Source organism: Muntiacus reevesi, chromosome 21 (genome assembly GCF_963930625.1).
Source record: "Muntiacus reevesi chromosome 21, mMunRee1.1, whole genome shotgun sequence".
Taxonomy (NCBI): Eukaryota; Metazoa; Chordata; class Mammalia; order Artiodactyla; family Cervidae; genus Muntiacus; species Muntiacus reevesi.
This window is the reverse complement of record NC_089269.1, coordinates 35,058,089-35,075,839: the sequence shown is the minus strand read 5'-3', so window position 1 is coordinate 35,075,839 and position 17,751 is coordinate 35,058,089. Positions and strand designations below refer to the sequence as shown.

Below are 17,751 nucleotides of genomic sequence, written 5' to 3'. Positions count from 1 at the left end.
GCTCCCTGCAGTGGAAGTGCAGATCCCCCCAGCCACTGGACCACCAGGGATATCCCCTGGTCATTCTTATGTTTAGATTTGTGAAGTTACTTACATCCCAGGACAGAGCAGCAAACAGTGGACAGTATTAGGTCATCTCACCCAGGGCAGCATCTATGGAGCACCTACTATATGCCATGAGATGCACAGTCTTTGAAGTTGCAGAGGTCAGGAATACACACCTCTCTATTTCATTTCAGCCTACGCCTTTCTTTCCCTTGCTACTGAGAAAAACACTTTGCTTGAACAAAGCAGATAAACATGAAATGTAGTAGAAATTCAGCCCACTTGCCCTGACTAAAAATATCCTATTTCTGCCACCTTTAGCTTCTGCAGGATTGGATCTGCCTATCCAGTGGGGCTATATACTATTCCCATCCCAACCTCTCTTCTGTCCCCTAGCTTTTCTTTGCTGTATGAGATTACAGATGCTTTAAAACAAAAATATTTTTGAAACATAACAAGTCCCCTTTCTTCATCTGTAGTGACTTTTCTGAAGACTTTCTTCCCCCATCTCTTGGCTCTGGATGAATGGAAAAGCTAGAAAGGATTCGTATTGCTCAATATACCAATAGCAATTACAAAGTATGGATTCTTGAGTCCCATGCCAACCTTCTAAATTAGAATTTCTAGAGATAGAATGTAGGAGTCTGAATTTTTAGCAAATTTCTCCATTCATTCATAAGATTTAAGTACCGTTGACTATGACTTCTGTATTCTCAAGTCTTTGTGCTCAGAGAAAAGGATGTAGTCATTTTACTGTGCTTGTGCTAGCGTGGGGCTCATGCTGGGGGAAGCTAATTACATAGACACAGAAAGTTATGCAGAAAGGACATGAGAGAGAAGTGCAGATGATACATGTTGGAGAGATATTTCTTATCCATAGCACTGCTTACAGATGGTGGAAAAATAAAAACGTGAAAGAGAGGCTCTATTCATTGTAGCACAATAATAGTTTCAGAAATCGTTAAGAATTATATCAGAATAACATTGCTGTAAGTCACATCAGACCAGAAGATTAAAACATGCATGCTTAATCTTCATAGTTTGTTGTTTGTATTGCTTTTCCATTTGAAATACCAAAATAATGAGAGAAAATGATGATTACTAAACTTTGCATTACCTACAAGTTCTCTTATGTCAGTGTTATTTCAATAGCTCTCAGATAGAGTACAGTACATACAAAAGAGTTAATTTGGGAATTTAGCTACTAAACTGCATTTTATCTGAGCTGCATTATTTTATCGATTTAAAGTCATAGCGAGTAAATTGAATATACCACTGAGAACTTTTATGTATTTTTTCTGAATATAAAATATGTAGAAACACTTAAGGAGAAAATCATTTTTTTAAATGTACTCAACTTCAAAATGAAATCTATAAAATGGGGTCATAATTACTTTGAGCAAATGTTAATAGTTATTATTGAAATGTTATATCATTAATATAGTGTTATTAGTATAATAATTAGTATACCAATTATATCAATTAATAAATAATAACATCATTATTCATAATAAAATCAATAATTTATTAAATAAATAACTTCAGTTCAGTTCAGTTCAGTCGCTCAGTCGTGTACGACTCTTCACGACCCCAGAAGAATGAATGAATCACAGCACGACAGGCCTCCCTGTCCATCACCAACTCCCGGAATTTACTCAAACTCATGCCCATCGAGTCGGGGATGCCATCCAGCCATCTCATCCTTTTCTTCTCATCCCTTCTCTTCCTGCCCCCAATCCCTCCCAGCATCAGGGTCTTTTCCAATGAGTCAACTCTTCACATCAGGTGGCCTAAGTATTGGAGTTTCAGCTTCAGCATCAGTCCTTCCAATGAATACCCAGGACTGATCTTTAGGATGGACTGGTTGAATCTCCTTGCAGTCCAAGGGACTCTCAAGGGTCTTCTCCAACACCATGGCAGAGGAACCAGAGATCAAATTTCCAACATCCCCTGGATCATCGAAAAAGCAAGACAGTTCCAGAAAAAATAAATAGCTTACTTATTTTAGTATTTATAAGTGATTTGATTATCACTTACTTAATTATAAATAGTAAATTTAATAATTTATTAATAATAAATGAACAGAAATAATAATGATTTATCATCACTAAATAATACTAACTATAAATGATTAGTATGTTTAGTATGTATAATTTAGCATATAAATAATAATATAAATACTAATATAATGCATTGGTTATATAAACTATAATGCAAGATATAATATAAATAAATAAATAAATATAAATAAATAAATAAATAAATAAAAATAAATAAATAATATAAATAAATAGATAAATAATATAAATAAATACAATTAAATACCAAGTAGGAAAATAGTGTGGCAATTTTAAGATGCATTTTTTGTAAATATCAAGTAAATATATAAATTAAATGCTGAGTAAAAATGCGTACAACTTTTTCAGAGATGTAATTGCCCATTACTTAGGAGACAGACACAATGTAATGAATAAATAGGTAAAAACACAACAGATGGACTTGAAATAACTTCATGCCCTTTATATATTTACATATATTTATAGGTCACTTGGATTCTAATATTTGAAGTACCATGTTAAACTAGGCATTTGTGACCACAGAGAATTGAATGACTAATTCTGCTATATTGCAATTATTGGACTTTTCACTTCATTGTGAATATGGCTCAGTTGGCTTAATACCAGTTTTCCAATGGTAATTTCTTGGCATGAAGATGTTGCCGACCAACAGCACATCGAGGAATTTCTGTACGCTTTCAAATTCTAATACAATCTCCAATTTAATCTGCCTATAATACAAATGCCATCCTTTACCAGTGCATTATCAGTAGCCAACATTGTGTATGAAAAATTATGAGTTCATTATGTGTGGAAACTGCTCAAGTTCATGTATTACCTTGTAAATACAATAGGTTTTATTGCTTATGTGACCTCTGTTATTTCAGCGATCCCCTCAATAGGAGGTGCTGCTGAACCTCCTTTCGTTGTTACCATAGCTACTGTGGTTGCTGGAAGAAGCCCTGGACCAAGAGACGTCTCCACACTGGAATGTGATCTATAGCAGTGGTTCTCAAACCTTACCATCAACCTGGAGATCTAATTTAAAAATGAATATTTAAAAATGCCTCTCTCCATCCCAGACTCATTAAATCAGAGATAGGAAAGGGAGATCAGTGTTATTTAAAAGTCTAACAGGTGATTCTAATGGGAAACATAAATTGAAAACCACAATCTAGTTCAGTTTAGTCACTCAGTCGTGTCCAACTCTTTGTGACCCCATGGACAGCAGCACGCCAGGCTTCCCTGTCCATCACCAATCCAGAGTTTGCTCAAACTCATGTCCATCGAGTCGGTGATGCTATCTAACCATCTCATCCTCTGTCATCCCTTTTCTCCTTGCCTTCGATCTTTCCCAGCATCACAGTCTTTTCCAAGGAGTTAGTTCTTTGCATCAGGTGACCAGAGTATTGGCTTCAGCCTCAGTCTTTCCAATGAATATTCAGGGTTGATTACCTTTAGGATTGAACTCCTTGCAGTCCAAGGGACTCTCAAGAGTCTTCTCCAACACCACAGTTCAAAAGCATCACTCAGATGCATTTCTTCAGCACTCTTTATGGTCCAAATCTCACATCCATACATGATTACTAGAAAAACCATACCTTTGACTACAGTGATGTTTTTCAGTAATGTCTCTGCTTTTTAATATGCTGTCTAGGTTGGTCATAGCTTTTCTTCCAAGGAGCAAGCCTCTTTTAATTTCATGACTGCAGTCACCATCTGCAGTGATTTTGGAGCCCCAAAAAATAAAGTCTCTCATTGTTTCCATTGTTTCCCCGTCCATTTGCTGTGAAATGATGGGACTGGATGCCATAATCTTAGCTTTTTGAATGTTGAGTTTTAAGCCAGCTTTTTTACTCTCTTCTTTCACTTTCATCAAGAGGCTCTTCAGTTCCTCTTCACCTTCTGCCATAAGGGTGGTGTCATCTGAATATCTGAGGTTATTGACATTTCTCCCAGCAATCTTGATTCCAGCTTGTGCTTCATCCAGCCCAGCATTTCACATGATGTACTCTGCATATAAGTTAAATAAGCAGGGTGACAATATATAGCCTTGATGTACTCCTTCCCCAATTTGGAAATTAAAGGAAATATTTTTAAAGAAGAATTCCTCAGAGAAGTGCAAGATTACCTGAGGATACGAACAGGTGGTTCTGAAATATCTACTGTGAATTGCTCTAGAGTGTAACTGTGATGGATGGGAAATTTCTTTTTCTTTCGTTTTCATAATCTTTAGGAGAAATTTAGAGCCGTCTAAGTGGAAAGCAGTGCTAGGCCTGCATATGGCATCAAATCTGACTTCTCCTCAAATAGAAACTAGGTTGATTGACCAAATTGTCATAAATCCACACTACAATAAACGGAGAAAGGACAGTGACATCGCCATGATGCATCTTGAATTGAAGGTGAATTACACAGGTAAGCGAAATCAACTTTAGTCTTCTTATTTGACCAAATTAATTCAAAGTTAGATTTGAAATATTATCAGTACCAGTGTATTAATAGTCCATAAATGTTGGATAATTTTATAGAAATCATTATAATTTACATGGGATTGGGGAATGGAGAGAAACATTAAATTACGTTCATCAAGGTGCTTAAATGCAACTTTCTGGAAAATTGACAGTAAGATAAAACTCTCAGAGCCCTGCATAACGGTCAACTCCTAGAAGCAACCCAGAGAAACTAGGTCATGCTCTAGTGCACACCACCTCTCCTTCTCATGGAAAAGAAAGGTAGGCCCACGTGCTCCAAAGTCTGGAATAGGATATGAGAGATGACCATGTGTTCAAAGAGCAAAGTGAGTGACAATGGCTGTCCGTGTGTGTGTCTGTGCTCAGTCATGTCCGACTCTTTGTGACCCCGTGGACTGTAGCCGACCAGGCTCCTGTGTCCATGGAATTTTCCAGGCAAGAGTACTGGATTATGTTGCCATTTCCTCCTCCAGGGGATCTTCCTGACTCAGGGGTCAAACCCATGTCTCTTGTGTCTCTTGCTCTGGCAGGGAGAGTCTTTACCACCCTGCCACCATTCATAAAGAGAGTCAGTAATGTTAATGAAATGGCAGATGGAGGGCTTCCTCCAAATATGTAAATGAGGTACAAGAAATCACCTGGGAGAATAAACCTCATCCTGAAGGGCTCTGCTCGGCTCCAGCCTCCATTCTGAAGACTTTGCAGTCCCGTCAGGAGAAAGTGCTGGCATTCCTGTGCTTCTAAGACTTTGGTCTCCATGTGGAGGAGTGTGTGTTCCTTGCTCAGTTGTATATAACTCTTCGTGACTTCATGCACTTTAGCCTGCAGGCTCCTCTGTCCATGGGATTCTCCAGGCAAGAATACTGGATTGGGTTGCCATTTCCTTCTCCAGGGGATCTTCCCCACAGGTCTCCTGTATTACAGTGGATTCTTTACCATCTGAGCCAGCAGGGAAGCCCCTGCATGTAGGAGAGCATTTCTCAAAGGCACATGCTTGCTGCAGTTGGTTGTGCTCACCTATCCTTTTATTTACTTTTGTGTCTGCCCTGTGATTTGCATGTTTTGGATGCTGAATTAATGTTAGGAGGCTTGCAAATTGTTGGAGAAGGACTTAAAAAGTCAGCAACCTATGCTAATGCCTCTATTAAGTACACTGTAAAACAATCGCCTAAAACCCTTTTTAATGTGGGGATAATTGGGGGAAAGAAAAAATCCCCACAGAACATTTGCCCAAATTTCTCTTAATTAACCCTGAAAAAACAGCCTTACCAAGATTTTCACAGAACTGGCACCACATTCTATTAAGTACCATGATGATTTAAAAGTCAAATGTATGTGACTAATTCCAGAACTAGGATGTGTACATTACAGCAGAGTAATTGAGACAATGGGGAGAGTCCTAAAAGGCCACCAGTGGTACCTAATCCACTTTCAAAGAAGCGCTCTGCAACGCTTCTTTCCCTTCAGACTGATGTCTAAAACACATCCAGGCAGGATAAAATGAAAACACAAGGTTTTTTTTTAGATGAAATGTTGAAAAAGATTGATTTTTAAAACTTTTGGAAATGCATGTGTGTTTTTGTTCTTGTTTTGTTTTCTTTCATATTTCCAGATTATATACAGCCTATTTGTTTACCAGAAGAAAATCAAGTTTTTTCCCCAGGAAGAATTTGTTCTATTGCTGGCTGGGGGACACTTGCATATCAAGGTAAATTGTCAGACTCAAAAGAATATATTAAAAGCTTGCTAGTACGCTACCCTGTGACTATTTTTAAAAAGACTCATAACACTTTTCTGCAATGTCTCTTAAAAGCGCTGTCAGGCTTATATTCATATGTTCTGTATTTGTATAGTTAAAAATTTTATTTCCAAATTACACGTGCCATATTATAAAACTATAATTATTATAGGAGGGAAATTCAAGCATCCCCCAAGCTCAATATCTAATGTTAATATAAATATTATAAACTATCTGATGAAAAGATATACTCACTGAAGTGCATACAGCCAAAAGTTACAAAAATGTATTTCTGTAAAGCATATAGATGAAGTCTCATCAGAAGCCAAATTATTTTCTTTTTTATTGAAGGATAATTGCTTTACAGAATTTTGTTGTTTTCTGTCAGACCTCAGCATGAATCAGCCATGGGTACACATATATCCCGTCCCTTTTGGACCTGCCTCCCATCTCCCTCCCCATCCCACCTCTCTAGGGTGATACAGAGCCCCTGTTTGAGTTTCCTGAGCCATGCAGCAAATTCCTACTATTTTACACGTGTCAATATAAGTCTCCATGTTACTGTATCCATACATCTCACCCTCTCCTCCCCTCTCCCCATGTCCATAAGTCTGTTCTCTATGTCTGTTTCTCCGTTGCTGCCTGTAAATAAGTTCTTCAGCACCATTCTTCTAGACTCCAACTATATGTGTTAGAATATGATATTTATCTTTCTCTTTCTGACTCACTTCCCTCTGTATAATAGGCTCTAGGTTTATCCACCTCATCAGAACTGACTCAAATGTGTTCCTTTTTCTGGCTGAGTAATATTCCATTGTGTGTATGTACCACAACTGCTTTATCCATGCATCTGGCGATGGACATCTAGGTTGCTCCATGTTCTAGCTGTTGTAAACAGTGCTGCAATGAACAATGGGATACATGTGTCTTTTTCAATTTTGGTTTTCTCAGGGTATATGCCTAAGAGTGGGATTGCTGGGTCATATGGTGGTTTTATTCCTAGTTTTTTAAGGAATCTCCATACCGTCTTCCATAGTGGCCGTATCAATTTACATTCCCACCAACAGTGCCAGAGTGTTCCCTTTTCTCCACACCCTCTCCAGCATTTGCTGTTTGTAGACTTTTCGATGATGGCCGTTCTGACAGGTGTCAGGTGATATCTCGTTGTGGTTTTGATTTGCATTTCTCTGATAATGAACGACATTGACTATCTTTCCCTGTGTTTGTTAGCCATCTGTATGTCTTCTTTGGAATAATGTCTGGTTAGGTCTTTTTCCCTCTTTTTGATTGGGTTGTTTGTTTTTCTGGCATTGAGCTGCTTGTATATTTTGGAAATGAATCCTTTGTCAGCTGTTTCATTTGCTATCATTTCCTCCCATTCTGAGAGTTGTCTTTTGACCTTGCTTATAGTTTCCTTTGCTATGCAAAAACTTTTAAGTTTAATTAGGTCCCACTTGTTTACTTTAGTTTTCATTTCCATTACTCTAGGAGGGGGGTCATAGAGGATCTTGCTTTGATTTATGTCATTGTGTTCTGCCTATGTTTTCCTCTAAGAGTTTTATAGTTTCTGGTCTTACATTTAAGTCTTTAATCCATTTTGAGTTTGTCTTTGTGTATGGTGTTAGGAAGTGTTCTAATTTCATTTTTTTAACATGTAGCTCTCCAGCTTTCCCAGCACCTTTTATTGAAGTTGCTGTCATTGCCCCATTGTATATTCTTGCCTCCTTTGTCAAAAATAAGATTATTTCTGGGCTTTCTATCTTGAGAAGCCAAATTATTAACTCCTACTTTTACCAAAGCAATGAAAGTATTTGTATTAATCATATAAATTGTATGATTTGTATTACATAAAATATCATATAAATGTTTACATGATAAATCATATAAATTAATCATATAAATGTAAAGATGAGAAGGAAATTCTTTTCAACATGCTGATTCCACCTGCTAACAAGAAGACTCAGATATGGCATGAATGTTACACTGAAGACTATAAATTAATAAACCATTGGCTCACTAGCATTTTTGATAGCTGCTTTCCAAACAAAGAAAACATGCCCACATTAAAAATAATCAAGCATTTAAAAAAAAAAAAAATTCTAGTACTTCATACCCCATAAATGTAACTACAAGTTTCATTGGTTTTGAAATTCCTCACGGGAGTTAACTCCATGTAGGATCATTTGACCAGTCACTCATAACTAAGCAAAAAGTTAAAGAACTATTGTCGGGTGGAAAAACCTGATCTCTAGGATCACAAGAGGTAATTATCATCTTATGTAAAAATCTTAATTGCGTTTAAGATGAAAAGGCACAAAATCTTGTGGAGAGGAGCAGGTCCCAAAAGCAAAAGATGCACAGTTAAAATACCCTTACTTCTCTTGGGACAGAGTATAAAATGTGAGTCAAATCGTTGCATGATGGTTCCAAAGGTTCTCCACTACAATTACGTTATGTGGCTGAAATGCTTCGCTGCTGCTGCCCGGAAAGTGTATTGAAGTCAAAGGCTGTTTATTATTCTATTTCCTCCATTTGAAAAATGTCATGACTCATTAACTTTGAAATCTGAAGAGTAAAAATGATTCTTAGATATTTTTTCTATCAGACTTCAAGCTAAAAGACATTTATGACTACAATGTACTCTTCAAAAACAAATTATCTACTAACAAAATTTAAGACTTTATTGCATAAGAAATTATTTTTTAAGAGTTGAGTAAACTTGTTCAATTTGCTTATTGTTACTAAAGATATACATTTAATTGACTTAAGAAAAGACTCTGGGAGTGGTATGGAGCCAAGAAAAAAAGTCTGCATCTGAGATCAATTTCATTTAGAAATAAACAAATCATACTTAAATACATCCTGGGTGACGGCAATTTTAACAAATTTTATGAACTTTGTCCTAGGGTTTCCAACTATTTCTAAAATCCCAGTTTTTCCCCTTTGAGTATATTACATTAATTAATTTTCTAAGAACATTATTACAATATTGCTTACAAAGAAAAGAAAGAAGTATTAGTTGATTAAATCAAGGCAACTAGTAAAATTAAAATAACTCCACCAACACTTTTGTGTGGGTTTTTTCTGTGTGAACATGTATATTTTCAGTTGTCCTCTTGATAACTCATGTTGACAAGTATTAACTGTAAGACCACTGCTCAAATCTTTTTAACTTTTTTTTAAAGTTTTATCATATAGCCAACCAATTTTTTTATTTCTTGACAAGCAGCAAAATTGTCTTTGATTTTTATTGTAAAACTAAAGTCTACCAGGCCATACTCAATCTTCATAGAATAAATGACAGTGGGATGCTGAAAGTTCTCCTCCATCTTAACCTCTATGATTCACTTTTGAAAGTCCATTGTCAAACTTTAAAAGTCATCCAGCCTCTGAAGTCACTGGCACTGGTTGGAATCAGTTCCCAAGTTCATGTTCACTGTCATACCGATGTCTTAAAATCGACCACGGTTGGAGTGCTTATAACAGGCACATTGACAGACAATACATATTGGGGCTTTATCTTCATTTCTTGAAAACCAGTTATTGAACATTTACAAACACATCACTGGGTTATTTATACATTGCTTTGCACCTAAATCACACACACACACACACACACACACACACACGTTTGTTTCTCATCTTTTGGAGTGGCAATGAAATGTAACTGGAAATGAGGTCACACACATTTTTGCAACAACACTGGCTGTCACATGCGCTGGCTGATTTTCAACTTTCTGCCTCTCTTGAGAAACCAGATAGAATTGCTAATTATTGGAAAGTGCTTATCATGTACCTTTTCTAGGGCACTAGACACCTGCTTTTTTCACACCCCTCTTGGGACTGGTGTTTCGGTAAACAAAGATTCACGTTTTCAGTGGATGAGTCATTTTGTAAAAGGCGTGGAAGTATGGAAGTATGCTCCGCTACTCAATGCCTCCTTTCTCTCTGCCTGCACGTGGATGACAAGCTGATTGCTCTGAGACCAGGGCACAGTTCCTCTGAGCTTTTTCTCCTGCTCAGTTCGCACCTGTTTGCTCACAAAGGAGCTGAATACCATCATAAGGGAGCACCTATTCAGGTGGCAGATGAAAAGCACTTTTGGATTTCTGCGCCTTTGCTAATTTTCATGAATGAAGCTCTTTGTGTTGGTGGGCTTTTTCCCCATGAACCATGCGGTCACCACTTGAAATGACTGAAAATACCCAAAGACTGTCTAGTCCAATCGACCATCCCTGCTAACCCTTGGGAACTAAAGAAAGTGCTTTACTGTCACTCGTCTGGCAAAATCCACAGATGGGCTTTATTGTGTGCTTTAAAGTACAAGGTTTAGCATTTAGTTTCATTATATATGCACAGCACTCAGTAATGAGAGGGAACTGTTGAAATAAATAAGACTGATGGCTTATTCACTGACGCATGTTGATCACTTCTGACTGGCTGGCTGCATTATCCATCTCCAACAGGTTCTGCTGCAGACATACTGCAAGAAGCTGACGTTCCCCTTCTATCAAATGAGAAATGTCAACAACAGATGCCAGAATATAACATTACGGAAAATATGGTGTGTGCAGGCTATGAAGCAGGAGGGGTAGATTCTTGTCAGGTAAATATGCAAAACTGCTCACCCTCAATTTCCAGAAAGCATTGCTACATGATGAGTTCATCATTCAATATGACCAGGGAGTACAGAATTCACCAGGATCTTAAGTATTTCTTCTTTCACAAAACTGTGACTTTTCACTTTTAATTGTGGCTTATCTGAATAGTGCTCCAGATAGACCTAAGCGTTAGAAACAAAGTTAATTTTACCAACAAGAGTTACAAATCAGGCTAGGCATAAAATAAGAATGTGTCCAACTGCCAAGTAAAATAGAGTGGGCCTATAGGGGTGGGTGGGCTGGAGAGGTACACCTTACCTAGAAGTATTTACTTTCAAATTTCTAATTCTTTTAAAAAAAAAGAAAGAAAGAAAAGCCTTAATACAAACAAAACAGATCTGTAGGCCAATTTGGCCCATACTTCTCCCATTCTCAACCCTTATTCAGAGTCTGGTCCAGGTATCCAGTCACCCAAAATAATTTCTGGATGTAAAGCAACCTGGATAGCATGTAAGGTATTTGAAGTATCACTAGCTTTTGACTTGTGTGACTTTCAGAGAAAACTCTTACCCACAAAATAACCCTCATGGAAAATAAAATCATCTTAGCACCTAGAAACAATGTAGCCATCTATCAGTTCCATGAAATCTACATACACTCAACAAATAAAAAGTCAATTCTGCTAGGTTTTAGAATTCAATTAATTTTCAGGTACAGCATGAAATAACAATGAGAGCATGGATTCTACACTCAAACTACTTACCCCACCCTTGCTTTAAAAGTTACCAGTGAGAGTGGGCAAGTCACATAGGTATGATTAAATTGAGTTTTGAAAGAGGTAACACATGTAAGGTACTAAGTAGGCACTCAAAAAGAGTAAAAAATTTTACTGTAAGACTGTAAATAAATTTTGTGGCATGTTTTCTATATTTGAAAATTAATAAAATATTAATCCATTAACCTCTACTGGATTAGATTAAATCTGATAACAGGACTGTGAGGGTTTGTCGTGTCTGACTCTTTGTGACCCCATGGACTGTAGCCCACCAGGCTCCTCTGTCCATGGAATTCTCCAGGCAAGAATACTGGAGTGGGTAGACATTCCCTTCTCCAGGGGATCTTCCCAATCCAGGTATCAAACCCAGTTCTCTTGCATTGCAAGAGGATTCTTTACTATCTGAGTCACCAGGGAAGCCCATGTTTTCTATATTTGAAAATTAGTAAAATATTTATATCTACTGGATTAGATTAAACATGATAGCAAGATTGAGCCAATGAATAATTCACAAAATGTAAATGTAGCAATTTATCCAGTGCGGAAGTGGCTTCACTTTGTTAAGGTGTAAATAACTTGTTATATACATGAACATGGATTAATACATATGTCATAATAATCTGACTCGATACAAGACTTTCTTAGACACTTAAGCTGGTAGACCTGTACATGTTCTCTAGTTGAGTCCATGTCTCATGTCATCTTAAATGTTCAACTTAGTTTTACATTTATTATGCTTTGATGAACACTGCACATTCAAGATGAATAGGATTGCATTCTTGTTTAAAATTTATCTCTGATATCTACTTCCCTTTAAAATGAAAAGTGTGCTAAAGGTAAAATGTATTGCCACTTAGAGGGAGATTTATATAATTATTGTTTAGACGGGAAATCAGCAGTACAACTTCACTTAGAGTTAATGGGGGTTATGTAGCAGACCCCTTCACACATGAGGTAGGAAGTATGACTGCTGATGCTATCGATGCTCGGGCTACATTAAGTCAGTAACTCATGCCAAATCTCTGAAATCTGTTTGGCTCTGGTTTCTGGAGAGTCAAGTATGTTATTCATTAGCAAGTAAGAAAGCTCCCACACAAGACAATTCTTTGTAACATAATATTGTCATGATTGAGGAATTGATAGTCTGGAGATTACATGATTTTCTTTTTTTAAGATACTATTTATTCAAGTGAATAGATTTTGTTAAAAGAGGGATCACATTCTAGTTAAAGCCACTCAATCTATACTAAGAGAGTTACATGATTTTCTTTGTTCAACTTTAATATTGTGTTAAACAGGAGAATTGATTAAACAAAGATACATTATTTTAAATTATGCCTCTGTTATTATTGGTACAGCACTTAAGTTCTTCGAAACAGTATATTTTTCCCCTCTAGTGGTGAAGAATTTGTCTTACTAGTCATTCACACGTTCTTGAATATCTTCCAGTTTCCCAAAGGCTTGTGCTTGCTAGACAGTTGTTTGGCTTTTACGGCACCATGATTAGCTGTCAAAAGTCCCTGTAAAACTAGGTGAATGACAGACAAAGAGCAAACCCGTTCCGCCAACTATTCTGAGTCTTATTCTATAAACTGGTTTTCAAAGTGTGGCCTCCAATCCAGATTAGCATCACCCGAATATTTGTTATACGTGCAGATTCTTAGCTCTGCCAGAGAGCCACTGAGTCAGAAACTCTAGAGGTGGAAGCCCAGCAATGCATGTGTGAGCAATCACCCCCAGGGCTTCTGATGCAACCCAAGGTTTAAGAACCACTACCCAAAACAAAAATGGTCACCAATCCTCATACTCAGATTCTCAGTCATAGAAGTTAGTGATTTTTTTTTTTTTTTTCACAAATGTAGCATCTCAGTGGAAACACACTTTAGATTAATACTTTATATTCTGAAAGTGAAACTTAAAGTCACTCAGTCGTGTCCGACTCTTTGCGACCCCATGGACTATACAGGCCATGGAATTCTCCAGGCCAGAATACTGGAGTAGGTAGCCTTTCCCTTCTCGAGGGCATCTTCTCAACTCGGAGATCAAACCCAGGTCTCCCGCATTACAGGTGGATTCTCTACCAGCTGAGCCCTTAGGATCTGAACCTTCACTCATATTTTTGAAGTAGTTACATACCTCAGAGATAATGGAAGAAGATTATACCTTCATTGAATAAATCAGAAATAAAGGCAAAGAGAAGTTACACAGTGGAACTGACACGGTGCAGTTCGATGATGGGAAAAAATAGACCCAGGCGTAGGTCTCTCAACCAGACGGACCACCCAGCTGTTTGGCCTCAAGCCTGCTGGTGGATTCTTCAAATAATTGCAAATGAGCCAGTCTCTGCTGGGTAATTCAAAATCCTTGTTCATGTAATCAGCATCTGGATTCTACTATCTATTAAAAAATTATTTTGAAAATATGAAGAAAACCAAATGAGTCCTTTTGAAAGTACCCAAAGAGTTGGAGTTTATTTTTACTAATTTCTAAGTCACATATCACTTAGAGTCAGTATTTATTCTTATCTTGAATTGACACTGTTCCATAAATATTTCTAAACCTATATTAAGGACTAGGGTTGAGGATGTAGAAGTATTAATCAAATCACAAGCTCTGCCTTCAAACAACTTGAGCGCATTTTTTACATCTAGAAAAGAAGTTAACCAGTGGTTGCCAATATGACTTATGCTCCTCTGCACCCAGGAGAGAAAAGGTGATTTTCTAAATACATTTTTTCCCCTTAAATGTATGCTCCAAAGGTAATCAAGAATCAGGCAAAAAAAAATCTCTCAGGATAATTTTTTAAATAAGCTTGTGTGAAATAGTCTATTGTACCAGTGATTTCAACCAAAGTATACAGGGCTTTACGTTCCTTCATAAATATAAAAAAGGAAAGACTAATTAAAATAGGTTTCACCATTAATGTGGGAAAATATTTGTCAATTCTCTGTCATTAAATAATGGTACTATACATTTGCATTATATTCCTTTGCATTACACAGGAACAATCATATGTAAATAAACTATGTAACTAACTAGGAATTGCTGTAATTAATATTTATGAAAATTATAGACATTTCAATTAAAATCTCAGATGAAAACATGTGTACCTGTCACTAGAAATTATAAGTGTGTCTATTTCCATTGAAATATTATTTTTTCAAATCTGATTGTGCTTGTCTAATACCAAAAAAGGTAATCCTACTCAACAAACTAAAATCAATTTTATGTGTCAGTTCTTAGTCATCCTAAAGCACATAATGTGGGATAGCTTTCTTTCCACAAAGTCCTTCATAATACTTAGGATAAATTAATATCTCCTTTAATAAAAAGATTCACTTTTTAACATATATTTTGATTGGGATGCTCTCAGGGTTGTGCCTTAAAAAATTTCTTTGTTGTTTAGTCCCTAAGTCATGTCCAATTGTTTGAGACCCCATGGAATGTAGCCCACCAGCCTCCTCTGTCCATGGGATTTCCCAGCAAGTTTCTTGGTACCCACTAACATGCCATGATTACAGTAAGGGAATGCTTGCTATAAAAGTGAATCATAAAAGATTACACACAAATTTTTTTCAGTTGTCATAGTTTCTGTGTCTTTACTGACCAGCTAAATGTTCTCATTCTTGATCTAGTGTGACAATGAGACTGTTCATAGATGACTTGCAATGAAACCATATTTTTGATCTTCAGTTTTGGATTTATTTGCTAAATGATTATATACATATTTATACCAATTGACTACACATCGATGATTTTCTCTGGCAATTTACTCTTCAGGGGGATTCAGGCGGACCACTCATGTGCCAAGAAAACAACAGATGGGTCCTGGCTGGCGTGACGTCATTCGGATACCAATGTGCACTGCCCAACCACCCCGGGGTGTACGCCCGAGTTCCCAGGTTCACAGAGTGGATACACAGCTTTCTACATTAGAGTGTTTCCAAGAGCAAAGATGAAAAGCAGTCACTTTTCCCATTTCACTTTAAGAGGCATGGAAATTGAGAGTTTTTTAAAAAATCATTTATAAAAGTCTTGATTCTTACCTAAGCCACTGAAATGCTACAGGGAAAAAAAAAAACAAAACTAATCTTTGCAATACAAAGTAACTGTAAAATAATAAATTCTGATTTTATTGTAAACAGTTATTCTTTCACAGACATCATTATTTCCTTTGTTCTTAATCGTTATTTTTATCATACTCTCTTATTTAAAGAAATGTTATTTTAAAGCACGTAATGTTTGAGCAAAATTAGGAAGAGAAGTGAAATAAACTTTTACACAAAGTATGGTATTGTTTGAAATAGATTGCTATAAGTTATCTAATTCCAGGATAGGTCACTATTATCAGCATCTCATCATCTTGCTGTTTTTCTATCCAAATGCATTTTCAATCCATCTTGAGCACATCCCTAATGTTTTCCCCATAATAAAATATATTTATTGTAAGCTCATGTCACAAGCCTGGACTAAACTGGTTGTACAATCCTCTCAAATAAGCTAGTTTAACAGCAAACTAGCACAAATCTATATATCCCCCTTGTATCAAAATAAAAGCTAAACTAATTAACATTGTCATTCTCTCATCAGATCATTTTTACTTGGATTATTATACCACAGTCCATTTATTTCAAGCTGGCATTTTTTGGGGTTTCCAAAAAGTTATCAGTCATATCAAAGAGATACAAGTATTACAAACATGGGTTTTCTCTGACAGATGTGTTTATTGTGGGTATTTCTAGCATGGCCAAAGCTTATTTAGACACAGCTGAATTACCCATTACAAGGCCAAAAATGTAGAATAAATGAATTTGTTCTGCAGCTTTAATCTCTTGGATCACTTCCAAAGTACAAACTTCAATTTAGCTCACCCCACAAAATCTACTGATTTATTCAGAAAGAAAAAAATTATACAAATTAACACAGACACACACACACACACACACACACACACATTCTTACATGGTCTGTATGGTCCAAACTAATAGAAAAGTTTCAAGCAGTTGAAAGAAGAGATCCATCAGTTCATACCAGTTTTATGGGAGAAAGGAGACGTGGACTAGACCTGAGTGAATAGTTGTTACTGAGGGACTAAAAAGGGACCACCATGTAGGTGGGAGTGACCCTGAAAGTTCAGAGAGAAGGGACAGTAGACAATCATGAGCTATCCGAGCAAAAGGAGTTCTCTCTGGGCAATGGTCAGAGAAAGGGAAAACAGTGTCACAACAAGAAGGTATGGCCAGATGATTGAGGACTACAAATTCATGGAATTTATTATTAGAACAAAAATTGGGAGTCCTTGAACACACTATCCTTTTTAAGACCTTTCCAATGACCTGCTACTAATAGAAAGGATGAAGTGATTAGAAAGGATGGCGCATCAAGGGTAGAGTGTGTTATTTGATTTTATTCCCCAAATATTGTTCCACAAATGTTTCACCTGCATTTCAATGTTCTGAAAATTACAACAGATATACCACAGACTCCTTTTTATTTTTCAAAGGTCAGCTTTAGAAACCCTTAGGACAGTCACTCTTTACCATCTTCTATTAAGAGAGAAGTTCCTTATCCCATCCCTAGGAACTTATGGGTTTAGTAATTGATACCAGAAGAGTAATCCAGGTTTGGAACAAGATAAAAAGCAAAATCAAGTCCCTTCCCCATTGCTTTGCCCCTCCCTCCTGCAGCTGCTGTAGCTGTGGGTGGCACAGACATTGGGGAAAGCCCAGGTCTCCCTCCATCCAGTCCGGACTGAAGGAAGTAATGCATGGTGGGAGCTTGCAGGAAAGAGGTGGGTCTCAGCAGCTGGTCTCCTATTCTGCCCAGAAAGATGGGTCTCCAAGAAAGGAAAGAGGAGTGTTAAATGTGAGCAGCTGTAAGCTTAGAAGACAGCTGCCCATTTCCTCAGTCTCTAAGCAGCTGAAAACGGACCACTGCCCACTAATTTCTATTTTCTCTCTTAATTTTACCAACCAACTGGAGTTGTGAATTCCCATAATGAAAGCACTTTCATTATCTAATTGAAAAGATGAGGTTTAGAACACCCTGCAAGTGAAACTTC

General features: G+C 37.0%; 1 protein-coding gene across 2 annotated transcripts in view; it reads left to right on the top strand.

Moving 5' to 3' along the window:
• TMPRSS15 (transmembrane serine protease 15) overlaps positions 1–15,626 on the top strand; it is a 139,383-nt gene extending 123,757 nt beyond the window's left edge. For both annotated transcript variants that reach the window (XM_065913760.1, XM_065913759.1), the window contains 4 exons: positions 4,339–4,520; positions 6,189–6,284; positions 10,781–10,920; positions 15,471–15,626. In XM_065913760.1, the coding sequence (XP_065769832.1) occupies positions 4,339–4,520; positions 6,189–6,284; positions 10,781–10,920; positions 15,471–15,626 (574 nt within the window). The remainder of the gene's footprint in view (positions 1–4,338; positions 4,521–6,188; positions 6,285–10,780; positions 10,921–15,470) is intronic.
• Positions 15,627–17,751: the final 2,125 nt, after the last annotated feature.